Genomic DNA, 27,958 nt, shown 5'->3' with positions numbered 1-27,958 from the left:
CAAACATTTTGCCTATAACTTTGTAGACTATGTATTACAAAAGCTATTTTAAGAGGATGATTATAAGCCCAGCAAATATGCTTGTTTTCACAATACATTTTGATCTGCCTTTTGAGCCATAGTCATTCTGAGTTATTCTTAACAACTTAAAAGGTATAGCAATAAATAAAACACCATTGCTAGACATACCTAAAAAAAGGAGAAGACATTAAAAAATAAATCAAAATCCCCAACAACTGACAAAGAGTAATTCACAGCATTACATGGGCCTCAGGAGGCCCACATTTAAGGACCCTAAAGCAGTATAAAAACACCCTCATAGAAATTAGGTGTGCAAACACATCCCTATTAAACTAAAATATCCTAACAATGTAAAATTGAAATAAATTCTTAAGTAAAGAAAATAAAATGAGATCATAGTTCACTACATTATGAAACTTAATACCATTCATAATGGTGAATCATACAAACCAGCATGTATCTCCATTCTGGAGGCCTTTAGAACTTTAAATTCAGATTTGAAAACCTCTACAAGGTTTTTTTAATTTGGGTAAAACTTCTGAGACTAAAAAATCCCAAAATGTCTTAATCACAGAACAGTGCTGCTGTTCCTCTGCAAGCAGTCTAGAGAAGGAAAGGAAGGAGGAGAGGAAGGAGGAAAGACAGGAAGAAAAGTAAAGAAGAGGCAAGGAAAGTGGAGAGGAAAGGAAGAAGAAAGGAAGAGGAAGAGTAAAAGAAGAGGAAGAAATGAGAGGAAATGAAATGAAATGAGAGGAAATGAGAGGAAAGAGGAGAGGAGAGGAGAGGAGAGGAGAGGAGAGGAGAGGAGAGGAGAGGAAGAGGAGAGGAGAGGAGAGGAGAGGAGAGGAGAGGAGAGGAGAGGAGAGGAGAGGAGAGGAGAGGAGAGGAGAGGAGAGGAGAGGAGAGGAGAGGAGAGGAGAGGAGAGGAGAGGAGAGGAGAGGAGAGGAGAGGAGAGGAGAGGGAGAGGGGAGGGGAGGGAGGGAAGGGAAAGGAAAGGGAAAAAGGGAAAGGAAAGGAAAGGAAAGGAAAGGAAAGGAAAGGAAAGGAAAGGAAAGGAAAAGGAAAGGAAAGGAAAGGAAAGGAAAGGAAAGGAAAGGAAAGGAAAGGAAAAGGAAAGAAGGAAAGGAAAGGAAAGGAAAGGAAAGGAAAGGAAAGGAAAGGAAAGGGAAAGGAAAGGGAAAGGAAAGGAAAAAGGGAAAGGAAAGGGAAAGGAAAGGAAAGGAAAGGAAAGGAAGAAAGGAAAGGAAAGGAAAGGAAAGGAAAGGAAAAGGAAAGGAAAGGAAAGGAAAGGAAAGGAAAGGAAAGGAAAGGAAAAGGAAAGGAAAGGAAAGGAAAGGAAAGGAAAGGAAAAGGAAAGGAAGGAAAGGAAAGGAAAGGAAAGGAAAGGAAAGGAAAGGAAAGAAAGGAAAGAGGAAAGGGAGATTTATTTTAACTTATTGCTTATTCTGTCTTTTTCAAGATCTTGTGAGGGTTGAGAATGTAGGTTACACCCTTGTAGTATTATGCAACCACCTTTTCAAATCCCATTTTCTATCATCATCGATAGACTAATTTTTACCACCAGGGTGCCCTTCAACTCCCCCAAAAGGTACTGGCAGTTGACTATTTTCAATAAATTTTACTTCAATATCCATTCTCACCAGAACCTTAAACAACATTATTCATTTATCTTACAAAACTACTAAAAAAATTGCCTTCACCAGAAAAAATTCTCTTTGCATTTTCCTGTAAATGAAAATGTTTGTTAAAAGTTCATCTATTAAAAGTTCACACAGCACTAAAAAAAAGGTTTCTGTACATTTGTTCCCATATTCACTCTTAAATTAAAAAAATAAAATAAGGTAAGACAAAGGAAGGTTGGATACTGTACAGGCTTGCAGGTAACATTTTTCATCATTCTGAATGATTCACTAAGTTTGGTAACTCTGATACTGGACACCCCTTCAATCTTGCTTCCACAGTACAAAAGAAGCTTTCAAAAAAATGCTCGCCTTGCCTTGTGAGCTGTCCAGGTGCATCAATGAAGCGTTCATATAACTAACATATGTATTTCATAGCACCAAGCCATTTGACCAGTCAGATAGGTTTCTAGTACCACACATGCACATTGACACTTTACTGGTGTAACTATGATCCTACACAGATGTTTTATAAATTTGCTGTCTCAACATTAAAAAATAAGTGCATAAAGTTCCTTTGTACATTCAAGTCACTTTCTAAGGCAAATTGTCTACTGTATGTACTCCCGACTGCTTTGGTATTCTGCTTCAGTTAATTGAAAGTGGACATGGGTGTTCAAGCATGTGGACTAGTCATGTCTGGCTGGAGTGACTGGCCTTTCACTGGGAGCATGCCTTAGACCAACAATTCTGCATGTTGAAAGAAAGGTTTCAGACTGCTGGATGGGGTGCAGACTACGTGCATATTTGGCCTATGATTGTTGTGGTATGTCAGTATGCAGAGTTCAAATTAAAGTGGAAAACTGCTGATGAGCGTTTAGGTTGTACATCTCTTCCTAGCCACATTCGGTTTCTTTTTATTTTCCAACCAACTTAATTCTGTAAAAAAAAAAAAAAAAAAAAAAAAGATCCCCCTTGTGATAGCTCAGATTGATGATACAAATTTAAAGCTTTATTTTCAATGAGAGCATAAGCGGAATTCAGTAAAAGTGATATATCAGTTGCCATGAGACTAATGCAGATCTAATTACTTATTTCTTCCTCCTCCTACCCCTCTCTCTCTTTCTCTCTCTTTGTGTTTCTTTAGAGGGCAAATGCCTCTACCTGGCAGAAGTCAGTTGGGGTTGCTAGTGCATGGTTTCCAAACGTTCAGTGGAGATGAAACTGGATCTGTATTTTCACAGTAATTTGAACCCTATTATGGGAATACTATTATTTCCCTTAGCAATCAGCAAAGACTGAAAAATATTAGTGACTTGCATCACCGTGACACAGTATAGCATTTGGCAGGTATCTAGTTCAGCAGTTGAAATAGATGGGTTGAATTTTTAGAAAAGGTGTTTTCGAACTGAAGAATTTCTGGAAACAAAGTTTAATTTTGTGGTGCATGGTCTCGTTCTTACAGTTCAATCTTGCATGCAGGAAAAGATTCATCTTGCATAACAACAGTGCTGCTGCTTGCCAAAACCATGATGTTGAGGTCCTGCTGTTTCTCATGGGTCTCTTGGTACCATTCCCTCATCACTTCTGAGTCATGGGTTGGGATTAAGGTAACCTACAACACAGAACAGAAGTCCCGAGGAATGAACAACAGAAACAGATGATAAGAAAAACAAGAAGCCCCAGCCAACAAATGTGCTTCCCTTTTGGAAGGATTGGGTCTTTATGCAATAAATACTTGAATAAATGGGTGAATAAAATAGGTATAAAATGAACACATAGGTAAGGCATAATTACTGCAAAGAAGTAGTTTATAAAAACAAAACCTTGGTTTTGTAAGGTGTTGAGATGTGTTGATGTTGAAGGTGTTCTCAGATTTCCAGAGAAGTAGCAGTCTGTAGTCTGCACTGACAGGTCTTCAGATTATGGCCAAACATTTTGTTAATTTATTGATCGTGATGGAAAGGTACACTAAGTTTCCAAGTGTACGTGATTACATATAAACCGTGAAACATTCACTTTTCTTTCCTACTTACAAAACACAGTGTTTCCAAACTCAGATCACATATGGGACAGTAACCAGATGAAACAGTGAAATGGCACTGTAAACCAGCTCTCAACTGTTTTATTCACCAGAAGCAGGTCAGAAGGGCCAGAAACGGAGGAGCAGCCGAGTGTGATGCAGCTCTGTGCTTCACTCGGGTGTCCTCTCACATCATCAGTGAAACATAGTGCAAAGCCTGGCGACCCCATTCGCCGGCAGCCACCGTCCACTCCAGAGGCACCCTGGCTTCCCATTGTTGCATCCCAGAGAAGATTAAATTTCCAGGTGGAGATACTAGTGAAGAGCCTACCTGCATGTTAGTCTCCCACTGCGCCTTGCCCTCAAGCAGGGAGTCCAGAACAGCCCTGCTAGGCTCATCAGCTGCAGAATCGTTCCCGCTCACAACGTAGTAGGATGACCGCACCCTCTTGAAAAACTCAACATCGACGTTCTTGCTGTTGCTGTGGTTGGGAATGTACACCAGGTCCAAATACACTGGAGGTCCTGGAGGCACTGCTGTAGATTTTACCACCTTAGTATTCCCAGGTCCTTTGGAAATCAAACAACAAAAGAATATATCACAGGTGGGTTAAAAACATACACTGGAGGTATTTAAAAGACTTAGTGCTTAGTGACATGGTTTAGTGATGGTTTTTTATCAGTGTTAGGTTGACGGTTGGACTAGATGATCTTAAAGGTCCCTTCCAACCTAGACAATTCTATGATTCTATGATTTATTAGTTACTGTTACAACTGCTGAAGTGAGATGTGTCCAATTAATGGCATTACCCTCCCACATCTAATGACACGTTCCAGTTTTGTCGTTTCCCTATTATGATTGTAATGGGAGGAAAAACCTGAATAACTGTAACTACGTAATACAATAAAACCTCACTACCACATAACCAAAAATTCACTGAATCTTTCCCAGTAATATACTACTATTATCCAAAAATTACTATGGAGGGCCGTGATTACTGAATTACCATTCAATAAATGGTGGTATTACTTTTCAGGTTAAGAAGTACAGCCTTTTGAAAGTATCAGGTATGCACAGCTATAAAACCTAAGGTCACATAGGGTTCCATGCAGATTTGAAGCAGTCCTGAGATTTGGGGTATCAGCACAAGGTAATTGTTGATATGCTCAGACTACCTTACAGGCACATCAGTAAGGTACTACATGTGAGCAGAAAGAGAGGTAACGAGGAACTTGGGGGAACAGAGAAACTTGTAAAGCAATTACTTGAGGGAACTGAGAACAAGTGTTTGTTTGCCTACTGGATCGTTATTTGCATACACAAATTAGCCACTTATCAAAAAGAGTAGGGGGGAGCATGTTTTGCTCCTGTATGTAGCTTAGTACTTGCTGTAATAAGAGCTCCAGTGGAAAGCAAGTTCAAGGTTTAAAAATCCTATCTAAAACCAGCGGCCTTTGCTACCGCTGAATCATGGTGTGAACTGAAAATCAGGATTCAACCAGTAATTTTATCCAGATGATCACCATTTATGTTCTACTAGCCTGCTCGTGTTGTTACAAAGGATGAAGTTCAGTAAACAATTATCTGAGCAATACACTCTATTTAGGGCCACAATTATAAAGCCAGCAAAGTCTGTAACAGTTGTCTAGCATGTCCTGCTGTACATCATAGGGCAACATGCCAAATAAGCATCATGATATGATAAGATTTCCTAAATTAAAGACTTTTTACTACTGTTTATGTTACAAAATCTTTTATCATAAAAACTCTGTCATATACCTTTCTGGACTGTGGAAACCAACACTGGATAAAATATCAGGCATTACATTTTACACTTAAATATCATTATCAAATAGAGCCTTGTCTTCTGCTCTAGCATATACCTGAGAAGTATGCTTTAAGGAAGAGGAACCTCATATAAAGCTAAAGTGCTGGAGAAATGTAAAGCACGAGGACCTATATTGCTGCTTTGAAATGCATCTACAAGCAGAGACATGCAAACGATGGTATGAGAAAGGACCAGTGGGCCACTTAAAATGGGGAAGCTAAAGACAGTTGAAAGCTGGTTTGTTTGTACTGAATCCCAGACCTGCTTCTTGTAAAAAAAGCTTTCAACAGAACATGAGTCCTGACAACAGCAAAATCAAAGTATCCCCCAAACACTCTCTAACAAGATCTGCCGGAAACAACAGATTAGCACAATGTCTCCTTCGGTAATCTAATTCATATTTTATTACTACTTAGAATACACAACAGTCTTTCAAAATGACATTAACTTTCTGTATGTTTAGTCATCACTGATGGCGTAAGACTTTAACCAGATTATGTGATGTACCTGATCAGTTCACTGAAAGAGCTCTTACTACTGTTATAATTTTTTAAGATACTCTTTTTAAAATTAATCCAGCAAAGTAATAAGAGCATCCAATGGCTGATAGTACCTTTGCCTCCCACAATATTAAATTGCAGTAATTTACGTTGAGAGAATTGTGCCTACTTGTTTCTTACAATGAATAAAGTGGTTCACTTTGCTACTGATTTCACTTCACCTACAAAAGTGGTACTTTTAATTCTATTAGCTGGTTAACAGTTTAGTCAGCTGATATAAAGTTCTTTATATTTTATGTACTCTCTGAGCAAATTGACCCATCAAGTTTCTCAGATCACAAAAGTTAATTTAGTGAATTTCATGCATTTAATTATGGCCTTTGCACACTGGATTTATATTTTAAACCTGGACTTTCTTTGGGGATTTGCTACAAACCACATTATCAGCTGATAGAAAGGCAAATCAACTTCACTACAACAACTAAGAAAATCTTAACACTAGGGAACTGCTATCTGTCTTTACCTGTGGTTGCAGTCTTTGCTGACTTCGATGTTGTATTTGCTGCATTCTTGGTGTCCTTATCTTTCTCTTCCACTCGAGACTTTAATTCTGGAGAAACTATATTTTTCGTTAACTTTTCCACAGACTCCTTCTTTTTTTGAGAAGCTGCTTTGGAAATTTTGTCTAAAGATTCTTTTATTGCTGGCTTTGGTGAAGCCACTTGTTTTGATTTACCATCACTTTTTTTAACAGGAGAAGACGACTTGGTCTTAGTACCCTGCTTTTTTGTCTTTGTCTTTTCTTTGAGGTCCTTCTTCAAAGGTTTACCCAAATTCTGATCAACAGGCAGAGCCTCTGGATCAACCATGGAAACGTCAGGGTGCCTAGGGGAAGGGCTGTGATCCTGCATTGGGACAGGTGGCGGGTCAATGTGTTTGTATGTAATTGTCTTGTCAGTTGGAATAGTTTCTGATTCATCTTCCGAGTCAATGTTAGCATCTGCAGTGATGGAAGGACATTCCTCAGTCTCGGGCGGAACATCTGAATCAGTCTGAGATGGGGCAGACTCACTCACGGATGTGGGAGGCGTTTCATCACACTGCCGCCCTTGCTGCTTTCCCCCAGAAGGCGGCTGGGCTCCCCCAGAATGAGTTAATAGCATCTCTTGATCTTGGGACTGTTCTTCACTTGCAAACCACTCAAGTGGGTTTGGGTTGATAAATGAGGGTGAAAGTTCGGTTTTGGGATGTTTATATTCACAAGAGGACACAAGGCATAAATCAACATCTTGGCGGGATTCTGCTAATGATTTTCCTGGAGTGAAATAAGCGCTTGCTTCATAGGAATAGCTACTGGCTTCAGGTGACCGGGAGGCTCTCCCAGTTGTCTCAAATGAGTAATCTGTGGCTTCAGGTGAACTGGAGGCTTTCCCAGTTGTCTCACAGGGGTAAGCCATGGCCTCTGGTGACCTGGTGGTTCTCCCCGTTGTCTCATAGCAGTAGCTAGTGGCTTCTGGTGACTTAGTGGTTTTCCCTGTTGTCTCATAGGAGTAATCGATAGTATCAGGTGATCTTGTAGTTTTCGCAGTTCTGTCATAGGAATAATCTGAGGCCTCAGGTGATCTGGTGGTTTTCCCAATTATCTCATAGGAATAATCTGTGGCCTCAGGTGATTTGGTGGTTTTCCCTGTTGTCTCATAGGAATAATCTGTGGCTCTAGGGGACCTGGTGGCTTTCCCAGTTGTTTCATAGGAATAATCCATCGCCCCTGGTGACCTGGTGGTTTTCCCTGTCATCTCATAGGAATAATCTGTGCCGTCAGATGACCTCATATTTTTTGCAACTATCTCATAGGAATAATCTGTGGCCTCAGGTGACCTACTAGTTTTCCCAGTTGTCTCATAGGAATAATCTGTGGTCTGAGGTGATCTAATAGATTTTCCAGCTGCCTCATAGGAGTAGCTAATATCCTCTGGTGACCTAGTAGTTTTCTCTGTGGCCTCATAAGAATAACTAAGTTCTTCCGGTGACCTGCTTTTCTCTGAATCTTCTTTTTCTGGGCTGAGTGAAGGTTCTGGACTGTGCTTTGTTAGGGGTTCCTGGTAACCAAATGCTTTGACAGAGGACATTTGCAGTGACAATGAAGGAGTGTGACTAGCTGACACTGCTTCTGTGATTGCAGAAGGTGAATCTGGAAAACTAGGAGAGTACAGAGGGGAAGACTCCCTTGGAGTTAATGGAGATAGGTCAGACTTCGGTGACAGCTTTTCTCCTAGGCTCTGCATCTTTTCTGAGGTAAAAGAAGAATGTAGTGACATATCTCTGGGTGGAACAGCACCTGAAAAAGTTTCCTCTGGCAGTGGTGAAGTTACCTGGGAAGGTGTATGAGCTGATGAAGTTGAGGATGACGCTTCAATTTGAGAAACTGAAATAATTTCTGAAATATCTTTCTCCTGAGAGTAAGATGACTGCTCCACAGGGGAAATCTTCCGTGCAAAAGTAGGCTCCTGTATATCTGAAGGGCTATAATCCACTTCTGTTGGTCCATTTTCAGATATATGATGTATACTAGTGCCTACAGTAGGATATTCTGGAGACTGCCTACTAAAATCCATTGCTAAAGACTGCTCAGGGGACTCCTGACCAAATTCTACTGACATAGTTGACTGCTCAGGAGATCTGTGATCTTGCACCAGCATTCTTGATTTTGCAGTTTTAGGTGAGAAATCTGGTGGAGAAATTGACATGGGCCTTGGGCACTCTTCCTTAGATGGAGACATTTCTGTTTCCTGAAAAGTTGTTGGTGTTTGTACCACTGACACTGAAAGGGAATCATCAACTTCAGTAGAGTGAGGAGATCCAACCTCAGCATGCAAAGAAGGAGATACATCATCAGTAGTTGGTTCTGGAAATGAACTAGTAGCCACAGATGCTGTAGAGACAGAAGCTACTCCTTCTATATGGGAATAGGTGTCTTCTGCTATAACCTCATCAACAGGAGTTGCAGACTTGTCAGAAACAGTGCCTTCAGAAATAGACATTTTGGTATCTTCTTTTAAAGAACCAAACTGACTGATATCTATTTGAGTAGGCGAGAGATCACCTGCTAACTTTCGCTCATCCAAGACCAGTGAGGACTGGGAGCTGCTGGGTTCTGTATCTTCCATTTTTCTTTCTAGGCTAAAGCCTTCCTTAATTACCATAAACTCCATGCTTTTTTCATCTTGTTTTTCTTGGAAAAGGCCTGCAGAGCTGGTTTCAGAACTTGGGCTCATCTGAACAGGTGATTTTTCTTTCTCAGGTTTCTCCTCAGAAGGACTTCTGTAATCTGTCGTTGGAGACTTTAAATCAGCACTCAAAAATGTATCATAAGTGGCCTCTGAACCTATCAGTGGTGGACTCCGTAGAGGTGAGAGAACTTTTTCAATAGGAGATTCTGAATCTGGCACAGGCTCATCCATAGGGCTTATTCTGGGTTTTCCAGACTCATCTTTGACTTCACTGAATTCAAAGCTCACAGGAGCATCTGTTGACTTTTCACTGGTTTCAGAAGGAAGCTGACTGGACTTTTCATCAGTGGGAGACTGGTAATAAGGTGTGTGGCCAGCGCTACCAGCAGCAGACTGTGAGGGAGATGCTACTTCTAATGTTTTATCTTCAGGGCTTGCACAGTGCTCTTCAGCAACTTCTTGACGTACATCAGGCAATGTAGCAGTGGAGGCAGGCTCAGATGAGACATTGATCTCATTGGGAGTGAGTGAAAAGTTCACGCTACGTTCACTCAGTGGTGTTTTGGCAACAGGTGATGGAGGGGACAAACTGTCAGCTGGACTCGTGGCTGGACTACGTTTTCCACCAACATCTTCTTGACGGGGTTCTTTGATTTCTGATTTATCAGTGCCTTGGATTTCACTTTCTTTTTGTCGGTATACGTCTTGGAATGCAGATTTGCAGAATTTGTCTTCCTCTAATGAAGAAGGTGGTGAGATGGTGGAAGCTGAGGCATTATAGTCTTTACCTTCTGTGGCTTCTGTTTTGGATCCTTCAGACAATCCATTAAAAGCATCTGGAAGTGGAGAAAGTTTAGGTCTGCCAAACTCTTGAGAGTACAGTGATGTCTCATACTTGGTAATGTTGACATACTCTTGAGAGGGTGACTCACTTTCCTCATTGTTAGTTTCGTCACTCATGACATCCCGGGGTGTTGACATTTCATCCATTGGGGTTGGTTCACTGGATATTTCGATGGTAGACTGTGTGTAACCTGAAGTAGCAGTGAATTCCTCAGGTTGATCTTCTCTGTTTTCTTCATCAGAAACAGTGGCTTCACTTTCTGAACCACCAGGTAATGTCTCATCATGGATAGAAGATGCTGGTTCAACTGCTGGGGACTGAAGCTCTGAGCGTTTTGTTGGTGTAATTATAAGTAGGCCATATTTATCTTCAACTTCACCAGCTTCTGCAGCTTTGTCTACCACAGCCATCACATAATCTTCCTCAGCTTCTATTTTTTCAGTTTCCTCTTCGTCTCTGATGTCTTCTGCTTTGTCTTCCTCCTCTTCAGTCTCTTCAGTTTCTGCCTTTTCTATTGCTTCTTCCCTGTCTTCCTCAGCCAGTTCATCTGATGCTTCATAATCTGCCTTTTCAATGTATTTTTCATCTTTAATGTTAGCATCTGCTTCAGCCGTTATATCTTCTGAGCTCTCTTCAATTGTTCTTCCTTCCTCCATATATGGTTTTGTGGTGTCCAGTGGTGTCTTTGCTTCTTCGTCTTCACCTCGTTCTTCAGCTTCTTCTGTCTCTGCCTTTTCCTCGTAATCTCCTGCTTCAGATGATTCTTCCAAGCCAGTTCCCTCATCTTCAAACTTTTCATTGTCATCAACCCTGTGCTTTTCCACAGGTTCCAATTCTTCGGGTGTCTGTTCACACTCACCCTCAGCCTCTGTAGTAGTTATGCCTTCATCAGAGGACTCAGTAGGTCCTTCATTATCTAATTTTTCTTTTTGTACTTCAAAGGCCTCTTTTTGTACTGTGCCAGTGAATTTCAGTTCATCTTCTGTAAGTGCAACTTGAGGTTTTGTTTCTTTTGTTGTTTCTACTTCTTCAGCTTTTAATTCCTCAAAATCCTTTGTTAAATCCTCTGGTGAAGACATAAGGGATCTCTCTGCTTCAAGTTCCTTTCCACTGGCTGTAATTTCTGCAGCTGCTACAGCTGCTACAGTTGTGGCAGCAACTCCAACTGCTGCAAGGGCAGCTTGTGCTCCACTGACTTTGATCTCCTTCTTCACAGTCTTGACTTTTCCTTTTTCCTTTGGCTTTCCAGCAGGTACCGCTTCTTTTTTAGCAGGTTCATCCTTCTTTTGTGGTTTAGGCTTTGCTGCTGGCTTTTTGGCATCAGTTGAAGGAGTAGCTGTCTTCTTTGTTTCTTTAGGAACCTTTTTTATGTCCTTTTTGGCTTCTTTTTCTTCCTTCTTAATTTCCTTCTTCTCTTCTTTTTTAGCTTCTTTTTTAACTTCCTTTGGTGAAGCTTCTTTCTTTACTTCCTTCTTTGTTTCCTTCTTCTCTTCCTTTTTCACCTCTTTTTTAACTTCTTTCTTGATCTCTTCTTTTTTGGGTTTTTCCTCTTTTTTGATGGGTGTTTTCTCCTCTTTTTTGATGGGTGTTTTCTCCTCTTTTTTAGAAATGTCTTTCTTTGGTTTTTCTTTTTCCTCCTTCTTTTCCTCAGGTTTAGCTTTGACCTCCTTTTTCACTGGCTTCTCCTTGGACACTTTTGGTTTTACATCTGTACCTTGTTTTTCAGGAGTTTCAGATTTTACTAACTGCTCTTCTTTACTTGTTATGTCTTTTTCTGCCACTATAGGCTTGGTCTCCACTTTTGCTGGTTTCTCTTTTTTAACCAGAACTTTTTCTTTGCTTTCCAACTTCTGAGGCTTTTCCAGTGCTGGACTAGGCTTCACAGGCTCTGGTGTTTCTTCTTTAGATTCTTTTCTGACAGGCTTGCTTGGTGGTGTCTTTGCAGCAGGCTTGAGGCTCTCCTTGCTGTCTGTTCGTTGCTTCAGCTTTGCTTGTTTCACAGCTGGACTAGCAATGTTGCCAGTTAGGTCTTTCTGTGTAACCATTGGTTGTTTAAGGAAGTCTAAGTGTTTGAGTTTTTCCAGTCCTTCTAGAATATTATACTGCGTGCTGTTTCCAGGAAACAGAACTCGGATTATTTTTTCTGCAGGATTAGCTGGATGCCACACAATCAGGGATGAGACAGAAGTGAAGTAGGATAATGGAATGTCTAGTTCCTGGCCATTTGGTAGCAGGAATTCAGCTTTGTCTTTGTTACTACCACTCCACTGCTGCATAAAATATTGCATCTCTTTGCTATTTTTGACAGGATTAAGCACATACATCTCAAGCTTGCCAACTCCCATTTTCTGAAATAAAATGATGGGGTCAATGGTATTTCCCACATTTCTGAAAAGAGGTTCTGGTTTCATAGACAGTTTATTTAAATACTGGAGAGTAAAACAAGCTTCTTCTACGCTCCTTTTTACTCTAAAACTAGGATCCAGGTTCCTCAGGTTCTCAGGTACATTAAGGAATACAACTCCTAAATCAGGTGAGATCAGATTTTTCATCCAGTCACTGTTGGTAGTGGACCCTTGGGACTGTTCCTCTTCTAGTTCGGCTATTTTCCGCTGAAGCATGCTATTGATTCCTGGCAGGTTGTCATCTCCGATGTGAGTGAGCAGAATGGAATCTACTCTGTCCAAGTGCCGGATAAGTTTCCAAAAGCAGGATTTTCTTTCAGATCCTCCATTGATAAGCATGTTGAATCCGTTCACGGCAAACAATGCAGAGTCCCCTCTTCCGCCTGGGAAAATATAACAGCATGGTTTGGAGAGTTTCAAGAAGCCTCCTGAGGCTGGAGGTTCCAAAATGTCAAAGGGAGATGGCACTTCTACTGATTCTGACAGATACTCTGTGAATTCAGAGAGTCCTTCCATTTCAGGCAATATAGAAGCTGAATTGAGTTTAATGTTAATAAAGTCTTGAAGGTTGTGTCTGTCAAGGTTCGAATTTTTCCAGTCTCCTTCCTCAGGGCAGAAAAGAGTTAGGCTGGCTTTATTGGCAGGGTGTGTGGTGCTCAATAATTCACCAATCTAGGGTTGTAAAACAAAAACACAAGAAGATGCATGTAAATTCATTTTTTAATGACAAATAATGTCAGAACATGATATTTCCTGATGAGATAGATAAAAACCTTTTCATTCACTTCTACACTGGTGAGTACCCATCCTAGAAGCCAAAGGAACCTGTTACCACAATTAGCTTACTACTATATTTTTTTTAAATACAAATAAGGACCTTATTCCTGGTTCCTATTGCGCAAAGGACAACAGTGCCCCAAGGTTTTCCCTTCCCACCTCCACCTTTTATAGGAGGATGGTACAAGCTTTCATACTGAGAGAGTATGAGGACTATGAGGCTAATTCTGCTGGAGCTGCCACTATATCTACCACTGGCTCATGAGTCTCCCTGCTGTCTCAGTCCATCTGGAAGAGCCAGCCAAATATTTAAGGACTGGCTATCATCCTCTTAACGGGCAGAAAGTATCTGCAACCCAGAGGAGGCCAGCATCCTCCCAGGGGCAGCCACCTTCCTCATCCTTTCTGTTATGGGATATATTCCTCCATACCATCGTTACTGCAGTTTTTTTCTGCAGGCTGGCTCCTGAAAAGCCGGCACCACTCCCAGATTAACATGACTGACTGCAGGACTTTTTCAGATCACTAAGAAACAAGTTTTTGCTTCAGAAATGCAAACAGACACAAGTTTTGTATTTCTGAGACTATGAGGTACAGGACTAAAGAAAGAGACAGAAAAAAAAAGTGTTAGGGTTAAAAATGTTCTTGCAATTATTTTGACTTTAAACTCATGAACCACAAAAGTTGAAATTCAGAATAACTCCATTAATTTTGACAGTATTTGTTAACATGCTAGTACCAAAACCAGCTGCTGAAGCTCAGAAAACAAGAAGTTCTATGCCATAGTATTAAAAGCTGTTGTTCTGTTCCAGCCTGAACTGAAAAACAATATTTGATGGTCCCAGATTAGTAGACAAACAAACATGGAAAAGTATGACATATTTTTTACTTTCTCCCAGTTCCACAGGTACTTTTTGATTTGAATTTTTTTTGGTTTTACTGGCAATTAGGTTAAATATATCCCATTTCTGTTCTGCTTGCTCTTAACAAAGAGACCACCAAATTATGTAAACTTTTTCTTTAAAGAAGTGATTCAGACATAAAATATCAGTGCAAAACATGCCAGCACAGCTTCATGCAAAATGCCACAACCTTCTTTGCAGAGACTCAATTGTCAGTTCAAGCTATAAGAACAGTTTTCATAAAGATGATACAGATTATTCTACAGCTGAATAATTTGAATCAGCAGAAGAAATTAATATATAAAAAATTAATGATGTTTGATTGCAGTAAATCTCTTTGGGCCTCTCTGTGTGTATGTCTCACTTCCTTTCTTTGTGTTACATAATTTATTTTCAGCATTTACCAAAAATAAAATCCAACAAAGATGCAGTGGCTGTTATCCAAACAAAAATAATTCAACCAACACCTAAATAAAACAGAAATAAATATTTTCTATCTTCCTTTGCCAGTCTTACTTAGTATCCAAACCATTTGACACGAGTATAAATAAATCTCACCCATATGTCAGATATGCCTTTGTCTGAAAAGAAGCAAAGAAAAAAACAAAGCAAAACAAAATAAAAAGAGAAAAGGCTGAAAAAGATGAAAAATAAGGAAAATTGGAGAACCATTCCTGTTGCAAATTGCAGAAATAAGAGAAGAGGGACAGCTCAGACCACAGCTCTGAAATGGATTTAGGATGTCAAGTATACTCCTTGTGCTGTGTCTTTTGTCAGGGTTGAAAATACATTATTAGGGAGAAACAAAAGTAGTAAAAGATCACTTCCTCTGCATGAATAAATCCAAGTCTGTTGCATACATAAGGAGATAACTTGAGCACAGACTGTTTCTCATGTAGGGCCAATTTTCTGGCTAGATAAAAAAAATCAGATGGAAATACACTGGGCTAACAAATATATAATGGGCCACGGTTTGGGGTTAGTCCTCTCTGGTTTATGTTATACTATATCTGGATTTCTGCTTCATACTCCTAAATTCTGACTTTCTTTCCTCCTAGATGTTGGCACACATAATGCAGGCAGTGCTAAGCCACTGGTAGAGCAGGCCAGTGGAAAGCTGGAGAACAATTATTCCAGACATAGATCATATCTATTAGGAATAACAAGTTCAGGAGTGCCCCAGAAAAGGACTCAATGGATTTGCATTTCAAATGGTGACACCAAGGATATCAACAGTTCCACTGCTTATGCTATTTTGATAACACAGAGATGTAACTGCTCCTTCTCTTCTCCAGATCCAAAGTCACTCCGGGAGCAAACAAAAGTATCTGTGAACCTGATCATCTTTTCAAGCACTGAGAGATATCTGTTGAGGGATCCTCAAGTTTTAAACATTTCACAGCTGACAAAGGCACACAGCAAGCTGGTTGCTCAGAGAAAACACAAGATCATTTCCTACCCTGTACCACAAAGGTAAAAAGAAAGCTTTTTCTCTGCTAGCTGTTGTTGCAGAGGCAGTGGAATGGGACATCTTCAATTTTCTGGCACAGCAGAGGTTGAAAATGTCACTTTTAGACATTCCCTGCAGGGAGTTCTGCAGGCTACAGGTGAATTTCTGAGTTAAACCTCCTAAGAGTATCTCCCAAAGGGTATTTATTTATTTGTAAGCACATCTCATGACCATAGCTCAGGTTTGGTTCGGTGAAATAAAAATGGACAGAGGCCAAAAATACCAACTCTACACAGTGCTCTTCAAACCTTACGTGATTATGGAATCACAGAGTCATTTAGGTTGGAAAAGACCCTTAAGATCATTGAGTCCAACTGTAAACCTAACACTGCCAAGTCGACCAGGATCAGGACACCACAGGAATTCTGTCTTCTGTTCACCACCTAGAAAACTATGAACCACTTTTTTTTTTCCTAGCTTTTTTATCTAGCCTTTTTTCCAATTTGTAGACCAACTAAAAATTTGCCAGTAATGGGACCCCTTAACAATGTCACATACACAGCCTGCAGTATGGCAAATGTGATATTTTTTTTTTGCTTTTGTGAAACCTTGTAGAAGCAGTGAAAGCCCAAGGCTTCAGAAACAATAGGCTGGAAGCCAACACTTTCAAAGAGGCATGCTGTCTGGCTGGTGAGCTTGCTGCCAGCCACAGGGATGAGCCAAGTGAGCCTTACTCATAGCCCACGGGAATATGCCCTATACGCCCACCACTGTGGCAATCCCTGGATGTCTGTAACTCATGGCCAACCACCACCCCTCCGCTTTCCAGCCAACAATTTTGCTTCCTAACAGTAACAGTAAGGTTTCCCCCTAGTTTTGTATTTAGTCATAAAGCAATTATGTGTTGCTAATTAGGCAGAGATGCAAGGAGCTTGGTTTTGCAATTTCATAGAAAAGTAACTCTGCGAACTCCCAGTGAGTTTTAGGCGTCATGCATGTTTCCGTGAGCAGGAACCCAGCTCTTTCCCAACCCTACAACCATATGCTTTGAGAATAGGATGAAATGAATACAATAAGGTCATGCCAGAGCTCATGTAAACTTTGCTTTTTCAGTGCTGAACTTCCAAATCTCACTCCACTGGCATGCTCCTAATTAATTTTGGAAACTAAATTCCTAGGGATGCAGCCATATAGTTTATTTAAATATATACTTTACACAGCAGCCAAATTAAGTGTGACAGCCTGTTTACTATGGGTTCCTGCCCTATGGGAGCTTTCAGACACAGTACATTAAGCAAGACAGCAAAATAACAAGTCATGAAACAAATGGCATTAAATACTAGCATACTTCATGCTTATCTTTTTAGTATGTAGAAGTCACAAGATTTACAGATTTCACTGGTCAAATTTTAAACAGTACTATAAAGAAGTCAAGCAGGTAGTTGGTGCAAAAAACTACAGTTCTTCCAACAGACAGTCTCTGTCTTATTTAATGTCACCTATTACTTAGCTGCTACCAGGCAAGAACCTGTTGTCAAGATCAATTTGACAGCTTTGTATGTGCACCTGAGATAAACAATGTGTATATTTTAAACATGGCAGTATCTCCTTACATTGTCAAAAGGTTCCTTAATTTTCTGTTCCTGGAAGTTACAATTTAATTCCCCAAATTAAAATCGAATGCTTTTGTTAAGCAATTTACATCAAGTCTAAAGTAAATTAAATAAATGTTTTAAAAGAAAGCCAATAATGAAGATTAAAGAGCATAAGCATCAGGCTGCCGATGCTAACTCTAACAACACAGAATGCCATTTTGTCTTCTAGAAACCTCTGCCATCACACGAGAATGTATGGAAGACACTTTTCTGAACACACCTCTTGATCCGTGAAGATCTCAATGAAGTTCTGGAAGGAGAAGGACCCTGACTGAAGAATGAGTTCTCCTGTGTTTTCAAAGCACTGTCCAGTTAGTACAAGGAGCTTGTGTCTTGCAGCGTCTGTGATCATCAAGCGCACCTAGAGTGAAGGAGAGGAATACATCAGTAACGGGAGTTACCATGCGTTTCAATATTCTGCTGAAAATGTACAGTTTATCTCTCCTAATGTGAAATATATTTTGCACCAGCGTTTCCTGGGACTGTCAAAACATTATCAAGTTATAGTGCTGTTTACAAAAGACAAAGAGAAAGGTGCAAAAGGGAAAAAAGGAGGGAGAAGAAGCAACTAGAGAGAAGGTCTGACGTTATATCAAACTAATGACATGGAAAAAAGACCAAGGAGCAGAATGGAATAAAATTTGAATGAAAAAATAATATTTTTAATTAACAAGCTTATTCATTATATAACTCCTGGTGAATTTTAATAGCACTGCATTGGGACAGTCTTGGCAAACTGTGTCCCAGGTGCTAATGAGGGACAACTGTGTGTGTCAGACTCAGTTTTTGGAAGGCTGCTCTTCTTTTCCCAGAGTACAACATTACTTGCCAATTAAGTTGTGAAAACGTCACTGAAAAGTAACAGCCACAAATCACACATAAAAGTGTCATATTTAGATTGTCATCCTGTTGCAACATGAAGCATCTAGAAAGTTAAGACAAGATTCTGCTTTACCTTGATCATAAACTTGAACTTCAAGCACTCAGTTACAGTCACAGGCACCATATACATCTCATGATGTCACTAACTATGGACACTGTAAGCTTTTAATGTGTGCGAGCCCAAGACCTTTTTCAATACACAGTAGTAAATTAAGTGAATGCCTGATAGCACAAATAGGCTTGCTACTGAGAAATAACCTTCTTCTGCATTTTGAAGTAACTCTTAACTCATGACACCAAGCTAAGCAGGAGTGTTGATTCCCAGGAGGATAGGGAAGCTCTACAGAGAGACCTAGATAGATTGGATCATTGGGCCAAAATCAATGGCATGAGTTTCAACAAGGGCAAGTGCCAGGTTCTGCACTTGGGCCACAACAACCCCATGCAGCGCTACAGGCTTGGGGCAGAGTGGTTGGAAATCTGCCTGGAAGAAAGAGACCTGGGGGTTCTAATTGACAAGCGGCTGAATATGAGCCGGCAGTGTGCCCAGGTGGCCAAGAAAGCCAACGGCATCCTGGCTTGTATTAGAAATAGCGTGACCAGCAGAAGTAGGGAGGTGATTGTGCCCCTGTACTCAGCACTGGTGAGGCCACACCTCGAGTCTTGTGTCCAGTTTTGGTCACCTCAATACAAGAGAGATATTGAGGTGCTGGAGCGAGTGCAGAGGAGGGCAATGAAGCTGGTGAAGGGCCTGGAAAACAAATCATATGAAGAGTGGTTGAGGGAGCTGGGACTGTTTAGTATGAGGAAGAGGAGGCTGAGGGGAGACCTCATCACTCTCTACAACTACTTGAAAGGACACTGTAGAGAGGTTGGTGCTGGTCTCTTCGCGCAGGTAATTAATGACAGAACAAGAGGGAATGGCTTCAAGCTCCAACAGGGTAGGTTTAGACTGAACATTAGGAAAGAATTTTTCACAGAAAGAGTGGTCGGGCATTGGAATAGGCTGCCCAGGGAGGTGGCTGAGTCACCACCCCTGGATGTATTTAAGAGACGTTTAGATGTGGTGTTGGGGGATATGATATAGGGAAGAACTTTGTAGAGTGGGGTTGATGGTTGGACTCGATGATCCCAAGGGTCTCTTCCAACCTGGATGATTCTATGATTCTATGATTCTTAACCACTTTAAAGTAGAAGCTTGTTACTTTACTTGACCCTCACTACAGCTACTCATAATTGCTGTTTCCCCCACAGGGGGAGATTTACTTGCAAGCTAAAAGAAATCTATATATTCAGTATACTTCGGTTGGCTGGATTCAACTTAAATTTAAGAACAAAACTAAATAAAATCTTTGCAAGATTCTATACTGTTGTGTAAATTTTTTCCTAATACTTCAGAAGTCTTGTCCAACACCTAAAAAAATCAATTCAGCCTAAGGTAAGGTATGAATTTCAAGTGTGCTAATTCCTCTGTTTAAGGAGGAATTAAGTTAAACCAGAATAGTGATTCCAGAACAAGACTATTCACGTATTAAACTAAATGAGGAGAGTCCATCTGGAACAACTCCACATGGTATTGCATCCAAGCTCCATCTCCATGGAGAAGACATAATCACCTCAGCTCTCTGAGCTAGCTATTCCTTCAATTTTTTATACTGATTGTTAAGTAATCAGTTGTTCTAAGTAACTCCTGCTCACATCAGGGAGGCTGAGCCAGGAAGGCTCAACCTGAATCTCTGCTGAGCACTGAAAGGTATGTATCTGAAAGAAGGTCCCAACTCTACCACATTTTCATTGTGAACCTGACACTGAGCTGCAGAAAGTTCCTTTAACTAAACGCAGGACTGATGCTGGTCTGTCAGTAATTGCACTACATAATTATACATTCAGCAAAATCCTTGCTGGATTGAGTGCTTCTATTTCTATTTCAGACGAAAATATAGATGAGTGCAGCCACTGTCTGATGTGTGTCACTCAAGTCTTGTCTGTTTTAACTGCATTAGAATCACAAAAGAACTGGCTCCTCTTCTATGTTTTCTGTTGTTGCTGGCAGCAGTGCTGGGCGGTCTGCCAATTTATGTGTAAACTCACCCGGTTTTCCAACAGCAAAATTATTTTCTGACTTGTGAATCACTGATATGTGACTGTCATATAACTCCCCTTCAGCCTATTTTATCAATTGATGATGAAATAGGCTCTGCAGAGCTAGCAAAGTATGGCAAGGAAAAAAGTAAATAAATGCTTGCAGATTACAGAGCATAATGTATGATACATGCGAAAGACCTTCGAAAGACACATAAATTCTGTGTCTGGGTATAATCAAGGCTTCCTGAAGGACTACCGGTCTCCTGACTTCAAGACCACTCCATTTCAGAAGAAATACTGCAAGGTGATGATTCTGTTCAGCTTTACCCTTGGCTGAAGTCCCAAATTGTTTGAATGAAGTGAACAGCAAGACGTAGCCTCAGTCAAAACGGAGGTAAAGATGGAATGTGAACAGGGACAGGAGTGTTGGCAGATCAGCAGTTTCCCAGACTTTCAGTTACAGAGTGTTAGAGCAACAGAGTGAGATCTTAAGAAGGAAGAAGTGTTGATGGGTGTTTCAGAAACTTATTTTCTTTGGGAAACTGCAGTCCCCCTCCCTTTGTGCCTCTCTCTTCTGGGAGGTACTTTGGCATTTGAAAGAACACAATCACAGAATCGCAGAATTGTAGGGTTTGGAAGGGACCTTCAGAGATCATCTAGTTCAACCCCCCTGGCCAAAGCAGTTCACCTAAAGCAGGCTAGATCAGAATGTATCCAGGTGGGTTTTGAATATCTCCAGAGAAGGAGACTCCACAACCTCTCTGGGCAGCCTGTTCCAGTGCTCTGCCACCCTCGAAGTAAAGAAGTTTTTCCATTCAGACGGAACTTCCTGTGTTCCAGCTGTTCCTGTGTTACCTTTTGTCCTGTCACCAGGCACCACTGAGAAGAGCCTGACCCCATCCTCTTGACAGCCATCTTTAGATATTTATAAACATTGATGAGGTCCCCTCTGAGTCATCTCTTCTCCAGGCTAAACAGACCCACGTCTCTCAGTCTTTCCTCATAAAAGAGATGCTCCATTCCCTTGATCATCTTTATAGCCCTCCGCTGGACTCTTTCAGTAGTTCCTTGTCCTTCTTGAACTGGGGGGCCCAGAACTGGACACAGTGCTCCAGATGGGGCCTCACCAGGGCAGAGTAGAGGGGGAGGATAACCTCCCTCGACCTGCTGGCCACACCCTTTGTAATGCAGCCCAGTAGACCACTGGCCTTCTTGGCCACAAGGGCACATTTCTGGCTCATGGTCAACTTGACGACCAGGACCGCAAGACCTCTCTCTACAGAGCTGCTTTCCAGCAGGTCAGCCCCTAACCTGTACCAGTTTATGGGATTATTCCTCCCCAACTACAGCACCCTACACTTGTCCTTGTTGAATTTCATCAGGTTTCTCACTGCCCAACTCTCCAGCCTGTCTATGTCTTGCTGAGTGGCAGCACAGCCTTCTGGTGTGTCAGCCACCCCTCCCAGTTTTGTATCATCAGCAAACTTACTGAGGGAACACTCTAACCCCTCATCCAGGTCGCTGATGAATATATTGAAGAAGACCGGACCCAGTACTGACCCCTGGGAAACACCTCTAGTTACAGGCCTCCAAATGAACTCTGCACTGCTGCACCATGCTCAGACTACCAGCAGTATGACTATTACCAGCCAGACTAACAGGAATTTCTTTTAATATAACTTTCCTTTGGTTTTCCTGAATGGATAGATTCAAATTCCTCTTGTTCAAAGTCAGAGCTCCATGCCATATCACTGTCTCCCTAGATGCAACCTGGAAATCTCTTGATATATAAAACTAAGTTTTCTATTTGCCATTAAGAGCAGAGTATGTCTATTCCAACTTCCAATTTAATTCTCCTGCCTCTTTCTTATTGTCTTTTTCTGGCTTGTGTCCAGTCAGAGTCTTGCTTGGTCAGCCAAGGTAAACCTCAGCTTGTAAGTTCTGGCTGTGACCCGTTTGGCAAGATGAAAGCAAAGAAAAGATTGCCTCCCTCAGTCTAGTAAGAGGAAATTAACAGTAACCTAGCCAGACATCTTTCAGAGCCAAAAGAGTAAAGTAAAGCCATGGTTCAGAAGTCATTAATGGGCCTCAGACCGTGTTCTTCCATGTGGTCATCCATCAAAGGTACGACAAGCAACAGCGACAGAAATGGCATTTCCCTACTTTAGGCACTTTCTTCAGCTCTACCCCTGCTTAAACACACACACACTATATAGCTTTTTACTCTAAATTTAGTCTGAAGGTATTAAGAAGTGCTACCCACAGTTTTTACTCATAGTTTTTTAGTGAATGACCTGCCATTAACTAAAGTGACTTACTTATTTAAACTTTTACAGCTTCAGAAATTTAATTTGTTTTGGAGTCCTTCCTCCTGTGTGTATTTAATATGACTTAAGATTGGTAACAAACTGATCTTTCACTAGGTACCACAAGCAGAGCTGCTTCATTTCCCAAAAGAAATTATATCATGTTAATGCTTCCCAACACAGACTAGCAATGCAATTATCCTTATTTTTTCAACCTTCAGTCTTGCTAGCTAAATTTGTTGATTTTGTCTTGATCTACATGCTCAGTTCTTTGACTCTACTCCAGTGAGTTCATAAGGAATTGGCAGTCATCTTCTGGGAACTCTCCAGAGCCCATTGATCATGTCACATGCTTTTTGAAGGACAGATAGATCAACCTAAAGTCACCATCACATAGCTGCTAATTCTTTGCAAAGACCTGAATTTGTCTCAGGGCACCTTCAGGCACTTTTCTGATTAATAAAATAGGCATCCAGAGCTACAAAACAATGGAGAAGCAGAAGAAAAGCAGATGCAGTTTCACCACAGCTGCCTGAACTTCATCAAGAAGGGAATTTGGTGCATTATGACGAAAGAAGTGCTGGGTTCAGAGGTGTGTTTCTGTTGTATGTGCCTGACATTTTGTCAGGAGACTGGGAAACCCGGAAGAAAATCAAGGGATGGTTGATGTTTTTCATTATACTTGCTCCTAACCTGTCCTTTCATCCACAATTAGGACCTACTCCTAGTCTGCTAAGACTCTGAAAGACAGTATTGGGGTTTGTCAGTCACTAAGCTGGAAAGCAGCAACTGATATTCAAGAATCTTCTCAAGTACTTTGCTTCACTGCTCTCATCCTGTCCACTTAATGGAGCTTTGAAGTATTTTTGACTTACCTCAGTACTAACTGCTTCATCTGAGGGATTGATCAGGACTACAGTTTCTAAGACATCACTTCTGTGGTGAAGAATCTTCTGACCTGCAAGCACAGAAAGAAAAAGCAGAGGAGAAATTAAATTCAACCAGCATGCTTTAAACCAACACTTCCCATGAGCTTGTTGCACTTCCCGCTGTACGACAGCTCTCTGGTCACCCAGAGCAGCACACACCAAGCACAGCAACAGCTGTGCTGCTCATCTCTTCAGAAGGACCCATGGCTTGTGGTCCTGTGGGCAAGAATCACTGTGCCAGAAAACTCAAGGTAATGAAAACAAACTGGCAACAGCACCAGGTCCTGTCCCTTCCCCGTGGCCAGAGGAGTCCCTGTAACTCACTTTGGTCTGATAGAGTTGGTGCAGAACAGGGACTGGAGCTGAGAATATGGCCCTGTATTTTCACGGATGTTATCTACATCACAGAGACAGCTGAGATAATACAGTCCTGTAACATGCCCAGGTGGTATTATATGAGCTTTTTCAGGGACTACTAGTGGCTTAGCCACAGCAGCAGGAAAGTCAGCACAAGCTGCGAACTTCCCCTGCAAGAAGCAGTGAATACTTGGGCTGTACGTTGACACCGCCCACCATGGCTAATGAGCACAATTTATGAGACAAGTAGAGAACCCTAGGGATGTCCCTGCTGCCCACCACCACCAGCACCATCCCACAGGGGACTCATGTGGTCCCTGTCACGCACTGTGGAGCAGGAGCACTCTCGAGCCAGGCAGCGCCCCACACAGACCCCTGGTCCCTGGCCGCACTAGATGAACCAGGTAAAAGCTGGGACCCACTCTGCCAAAACTACCCTTCCAGCCTCCTGCCAATAGAGATTAACATTGGGACGCTGCAAGAAATTCCCTATGGGGATGGTCAGACACTTGCCGCACTGCCCTGCTTCATCTTCCTCCCGCCTACAAAAACCGTAGCAAGCTATGTTAGGCAACAGGAGTGAGCGGGTGTACAAATAACAGCTAGCTCCTGAATGAGTAATGTCTGGGCAAGTTTGGAGCAGCCTTGCAGCCTGCTGGCTTTCATAGTTAGTACTAGTCTGTCTCTGTATTTAATAGTGATATTCATCTGACTGTGACTGGATGCCAGAAAAACACAACAGGACTCTTGACATTTTATTTTTTTCTTATGTTAATTGGCAAGTTCTTATCAGGGTCTCTTTCTGTGAGAACTGCAGTGAGATTAATTAGCAGCTGTATTGTCATTCAGAAATCCAGACTGGTAATTAGTCCAAAAAACCAGAAGAGCTGTCTCTTTCGAGCAAACTGCTCAGTGCAATATTAATCAATTAAAATAATTAATTGCACTTAAAAGGAAGTACGAGAGACAGAGAACAAGTCACCTATTTGCCAACTGAGAAAAACTCCGCTGTAAAGAGACATAAAACAACGAGCCCAAGAATGGCCCCACTGAAAGGAGCTCTGCATTCCTGAGAGCCCCAGCCAGCGTGGGGGCAGCGTGCGAGGGGTGGGGGCAGCCTGCGAGGGCGAGCAGTCAGCCTTTCCCACACACCCCCACCTCGGGCCGGGCTGGGTTCCCTCCCCCTCTTCCCAGGCCAGTGATATCCTCCACCTCCTCATCCTTCTCCTCCTCCTCCTCCCCTTCTTCCTCCTCCTCACCCACCGATCTCGCAATATGCTGCATCTTCTGCTGTTGGGCAGGGGAAGCTGTGCGTTTATAAGCGTAAGATCTTACAATCATATGATAGAAAGTGAAGGAGAAGGAAAAAAATAATGATGTTCTCAAGTAAAAATGCGAGACAAGGTTGCTGTTTACTCTCTTGTGCGTGACAGTGTCTAGAGACTTGTGGATAATAATCTAATTCGTTTGAAGAAACCCAGTTTTCTTAAGATATATTCTGTTTGCTGTCCTTCCTTGAAAGAAGGAGACAGACTGTAAATTATGAAAGGGGAGGAGGTCTCCCTTTGCAGCATCCACTCTGGCATTACCCTTTGTAATTCAATTTATTTTTATAGCTCTGCTTCCTTGCCTAACAGGAATGCATACATAAGGCTACGTTCAATAAAATCTCCAGATCACTCTGTTACCACAGACTCCTTCAGGAGATGCTCTGTGATCTGGTATTTTATTTAGTCTGCAGATTTCCCTCAAATTAAGATATTAGGCAGATTTTATTGAATCTAGTCTTTACCGTTTGTAAGAAAACAAAAGAAATCATCACCCTTAAGTTGCGACAGAAATGTCTCGATTATTAGTTGGTGACACGGAGCACAAACTTTGCTTCAGGCCAGACTAAGCCTCATGTATGATTAGACATTAACACATTAAGCATGGGTAGAAAGGAAATGCATTTAGCCACATGCAAAGTTAGACACAGACGCATAGTGTCCACCTGACTCAAAGCACTCAGCTTGGACTTCTCTGGAGCTGTTCCCAGTCATGTATCCATGTAGCTGGGAGGGATTTGACCTGGGAAGAAACAACTCCAGCTGACCAGCTCCAATGCTGGTTACATATCCTATGCTCCTGGGGGCCAGCCACCCAGGTCCAGTGGTTGCATGGTTTCATGCGTCTTGAGACTGATTTCCAGAGGCAAGCATAGAGGTCTACACCACGTACACAGTGCTTTTTCAGAGCTGCATGCATGACAGCCTCCCTCTTCAACTCCTCAGCATTAACATGTGTTACTGCTTCTCCTACGGGGTGGGGACCCGGCACTGGCAGGGTATGAGTCACTATGAGAGCTCCCATCCCATTAAAAACTTGGGAAGTTTGTGGCTACTTGCTAATATCAGTAACATGTTCACATGTCACTGCTTGAGAAACAAAAAAATAAGTCTTTTGAAAAGCTATTTACAATTTTGTAGAGCAACACGGGCTTCCTGCCCAGGTTGATACTCCAAGATGCTCAGCTGGAATGAAGGAAGGTCTCTCACAGAACAGTTTCATCAAACAGAAACAAGCTATTCCAGTGTGGGAGCAGAAAGCAACAATGGCATTTCACAAAGTGGCAAAAGACTGCAACCTGCTAAACTACAGATGGAGTAAGAGAACCTGCGACTCACGTAGAAGACCTGCGGTTGCTTTAAATTAACTCTACTGGATTTTTACAGCCCATCTCTACACATTTCACAGAACATTTCTCGATGTGTCAGAGGAAGAAAGGAAGAAACTTCCAGGTTGCACAGAAACGGTTGGATGGATAGATTTTACCTGCTTATAGTTTCTGGTAAGCAAGTCAAAATCCTATCTAAACACCTTCAGAAATAAATACTGTGTTTGGAAGAAATCTAAGTATCTGCTCATCCTTGATTTTATTAAGTAAAGCTTCCAATTAAAACCAGATATAAATAAAGAGTCTTGGCAGCTGTTTGGTTCAGAACCAGAATGCAGAGAAGTAAATAGCATGTGACAATTGCTTAAAAGGTGATTTCCACATGCATCATCCCAGTTCCTATGGCCATAGGATTCTATTTCTCCCCTACTCAGCCAAATACCAATGACATTTATAGTAGGATTATTGAGATGGGGATGATGTCAGTAACATTTCCTAGAGAAGTGACTGAACAGATTTCTAACTTGATCTTTTCAGGCCAATCAAGCAGTGTGATCATGGGGCTCACTTTTAGCAGTGACTATGTTAATCTTCTGCAATCACAAAATGTAAATGAATGGCAAGGAAAAGAAATTAAGCCTTCCTCCAAGTCTTGTTTAGCCAAGGATCACCACTGACATACTTCTTGGCCGCACATGGGGGTGCATGCTGTAGGCAACAAGCTACTCAATAGAGGGGTTCCCATCAGCACTTCCCTTCACCCCAGGTGGACACAAGCACTCACTCGCTTCTTGTCAATGCCATTCCCATACAAAGTGAACACCGGGGAAGCAGGTAAACCTTTCCTGTGATGATTCTTGGCAGAACGGGTGAAGGGGAATACCTTTTCCCTGAAGGTGGTGATTGTTTAACACCTGAGCTGGCATTCAAACACAGCCCTTTGGCAACTTTAAACATCTTTTAGTTTTTATTGTAGAGAACTTTAAAGTATCATTTCTCTGTCAGAAAACATGACTGCCCTGTTACACCAGTCACCATGCTGGGTGGCATTAGCAGATGGCACAGCTTGCAAGGCTTGCTAACAAAACTTCCCACAAGTCACAACTAGGCGGTGAACTTCATGCAGTTGGAAATGTTCAGTGCTCTGCACTTGCAAGTAGCTCCAATGCCCAGCCTCCCACTTCGCCCCCTCCAGCTGCCCCTGTCTGGTGGAGGACTTTCTGGACACTGAGGGGAGAAAAATCCTGCAAAATAAAACATCCATTCCTAGAGTTCTTTCTTCAGCTTTGAAAAGGTGTCTTTAATGGACAAATGGACAAATACAATCACTGAGGAAAGACATTTTCCCAACAGGGCAACACTGTGTTTGAGAAGCAGCAACGTACAACCTTTTGCTTCAACATTTCTGGGTATAGATGTCAGGAAAGGCTTGGTCTATTTTAATTCCTACTAAGGACAATACACTGTTTGTTGATATCCACACATAG

At 41.6% G+C, this 27,958-nt stretch overlaps 1 protein-coding gene across 2 annotated transcripts in view; it reads right to left on the bottom strand.

Annotated features, from left to right (window-relative positions):
- Positions 1 to 3,089: 3,089 nt before the first annotated feature.
- Positions 3,090 to 27,958, bottom strand: part of MAP1B (microtubule associated protein 1B) — a 70,327-nt gene continuing 45,458 nt past the window's right edge. Inside the window, exons 3-8 of one of the 2 annotated variants that reach the window (XM_074165915.1) lie at positions 23,405 to 23,487; positions 17,477 to 17,617; positions 7,974 to 13,144; positions 6,517 to 7,871; positions 3,996 to 4,234; positions 3,101 to 3,256 (exon numbers count right to left, since the gene is read on the bottom strand). In XM_074165915.1, the coding sequence (XP_074022016.1) occupies positions 3,101 to 3,256; positions 3,996 to 4,234; positions 6,517 to 7,871; positions 7,974 to 13,144; positions 17,477 to 17,617; positions 23,405 to 23,487 (7,145 nt within the window). Of the gene's footprint in view, positions 3,257 to 3,995; positions 4,235 to 6,516; positions 13,145 to 17,476; positions 17,618 to 23,404; positions 23,488 to 27,958 lie in introns of both variants that reach the window. The other variant, XM_074165913.1, reaches the window with a different exon arrangement.

Source organism: Numenius arquata, chromosome Z (genome assembly GCF_964106895.1).
Source record: "Numenius arquata chromosome Z, bNumArq3.hap1.1, whole genome shotgun sequence".
Classification (NCBI taxonomy): domain Eukaryota; kingdom Metazoa; phylum Chordata; class Aves; order Charadriiformes; family Scolopacidae; genus Numenius; species Numenius arquata.
Note: the sequence above shows the minus strand (reverse complement) of the source record. Positions and strands in the feature narration are given on the sequence as shown.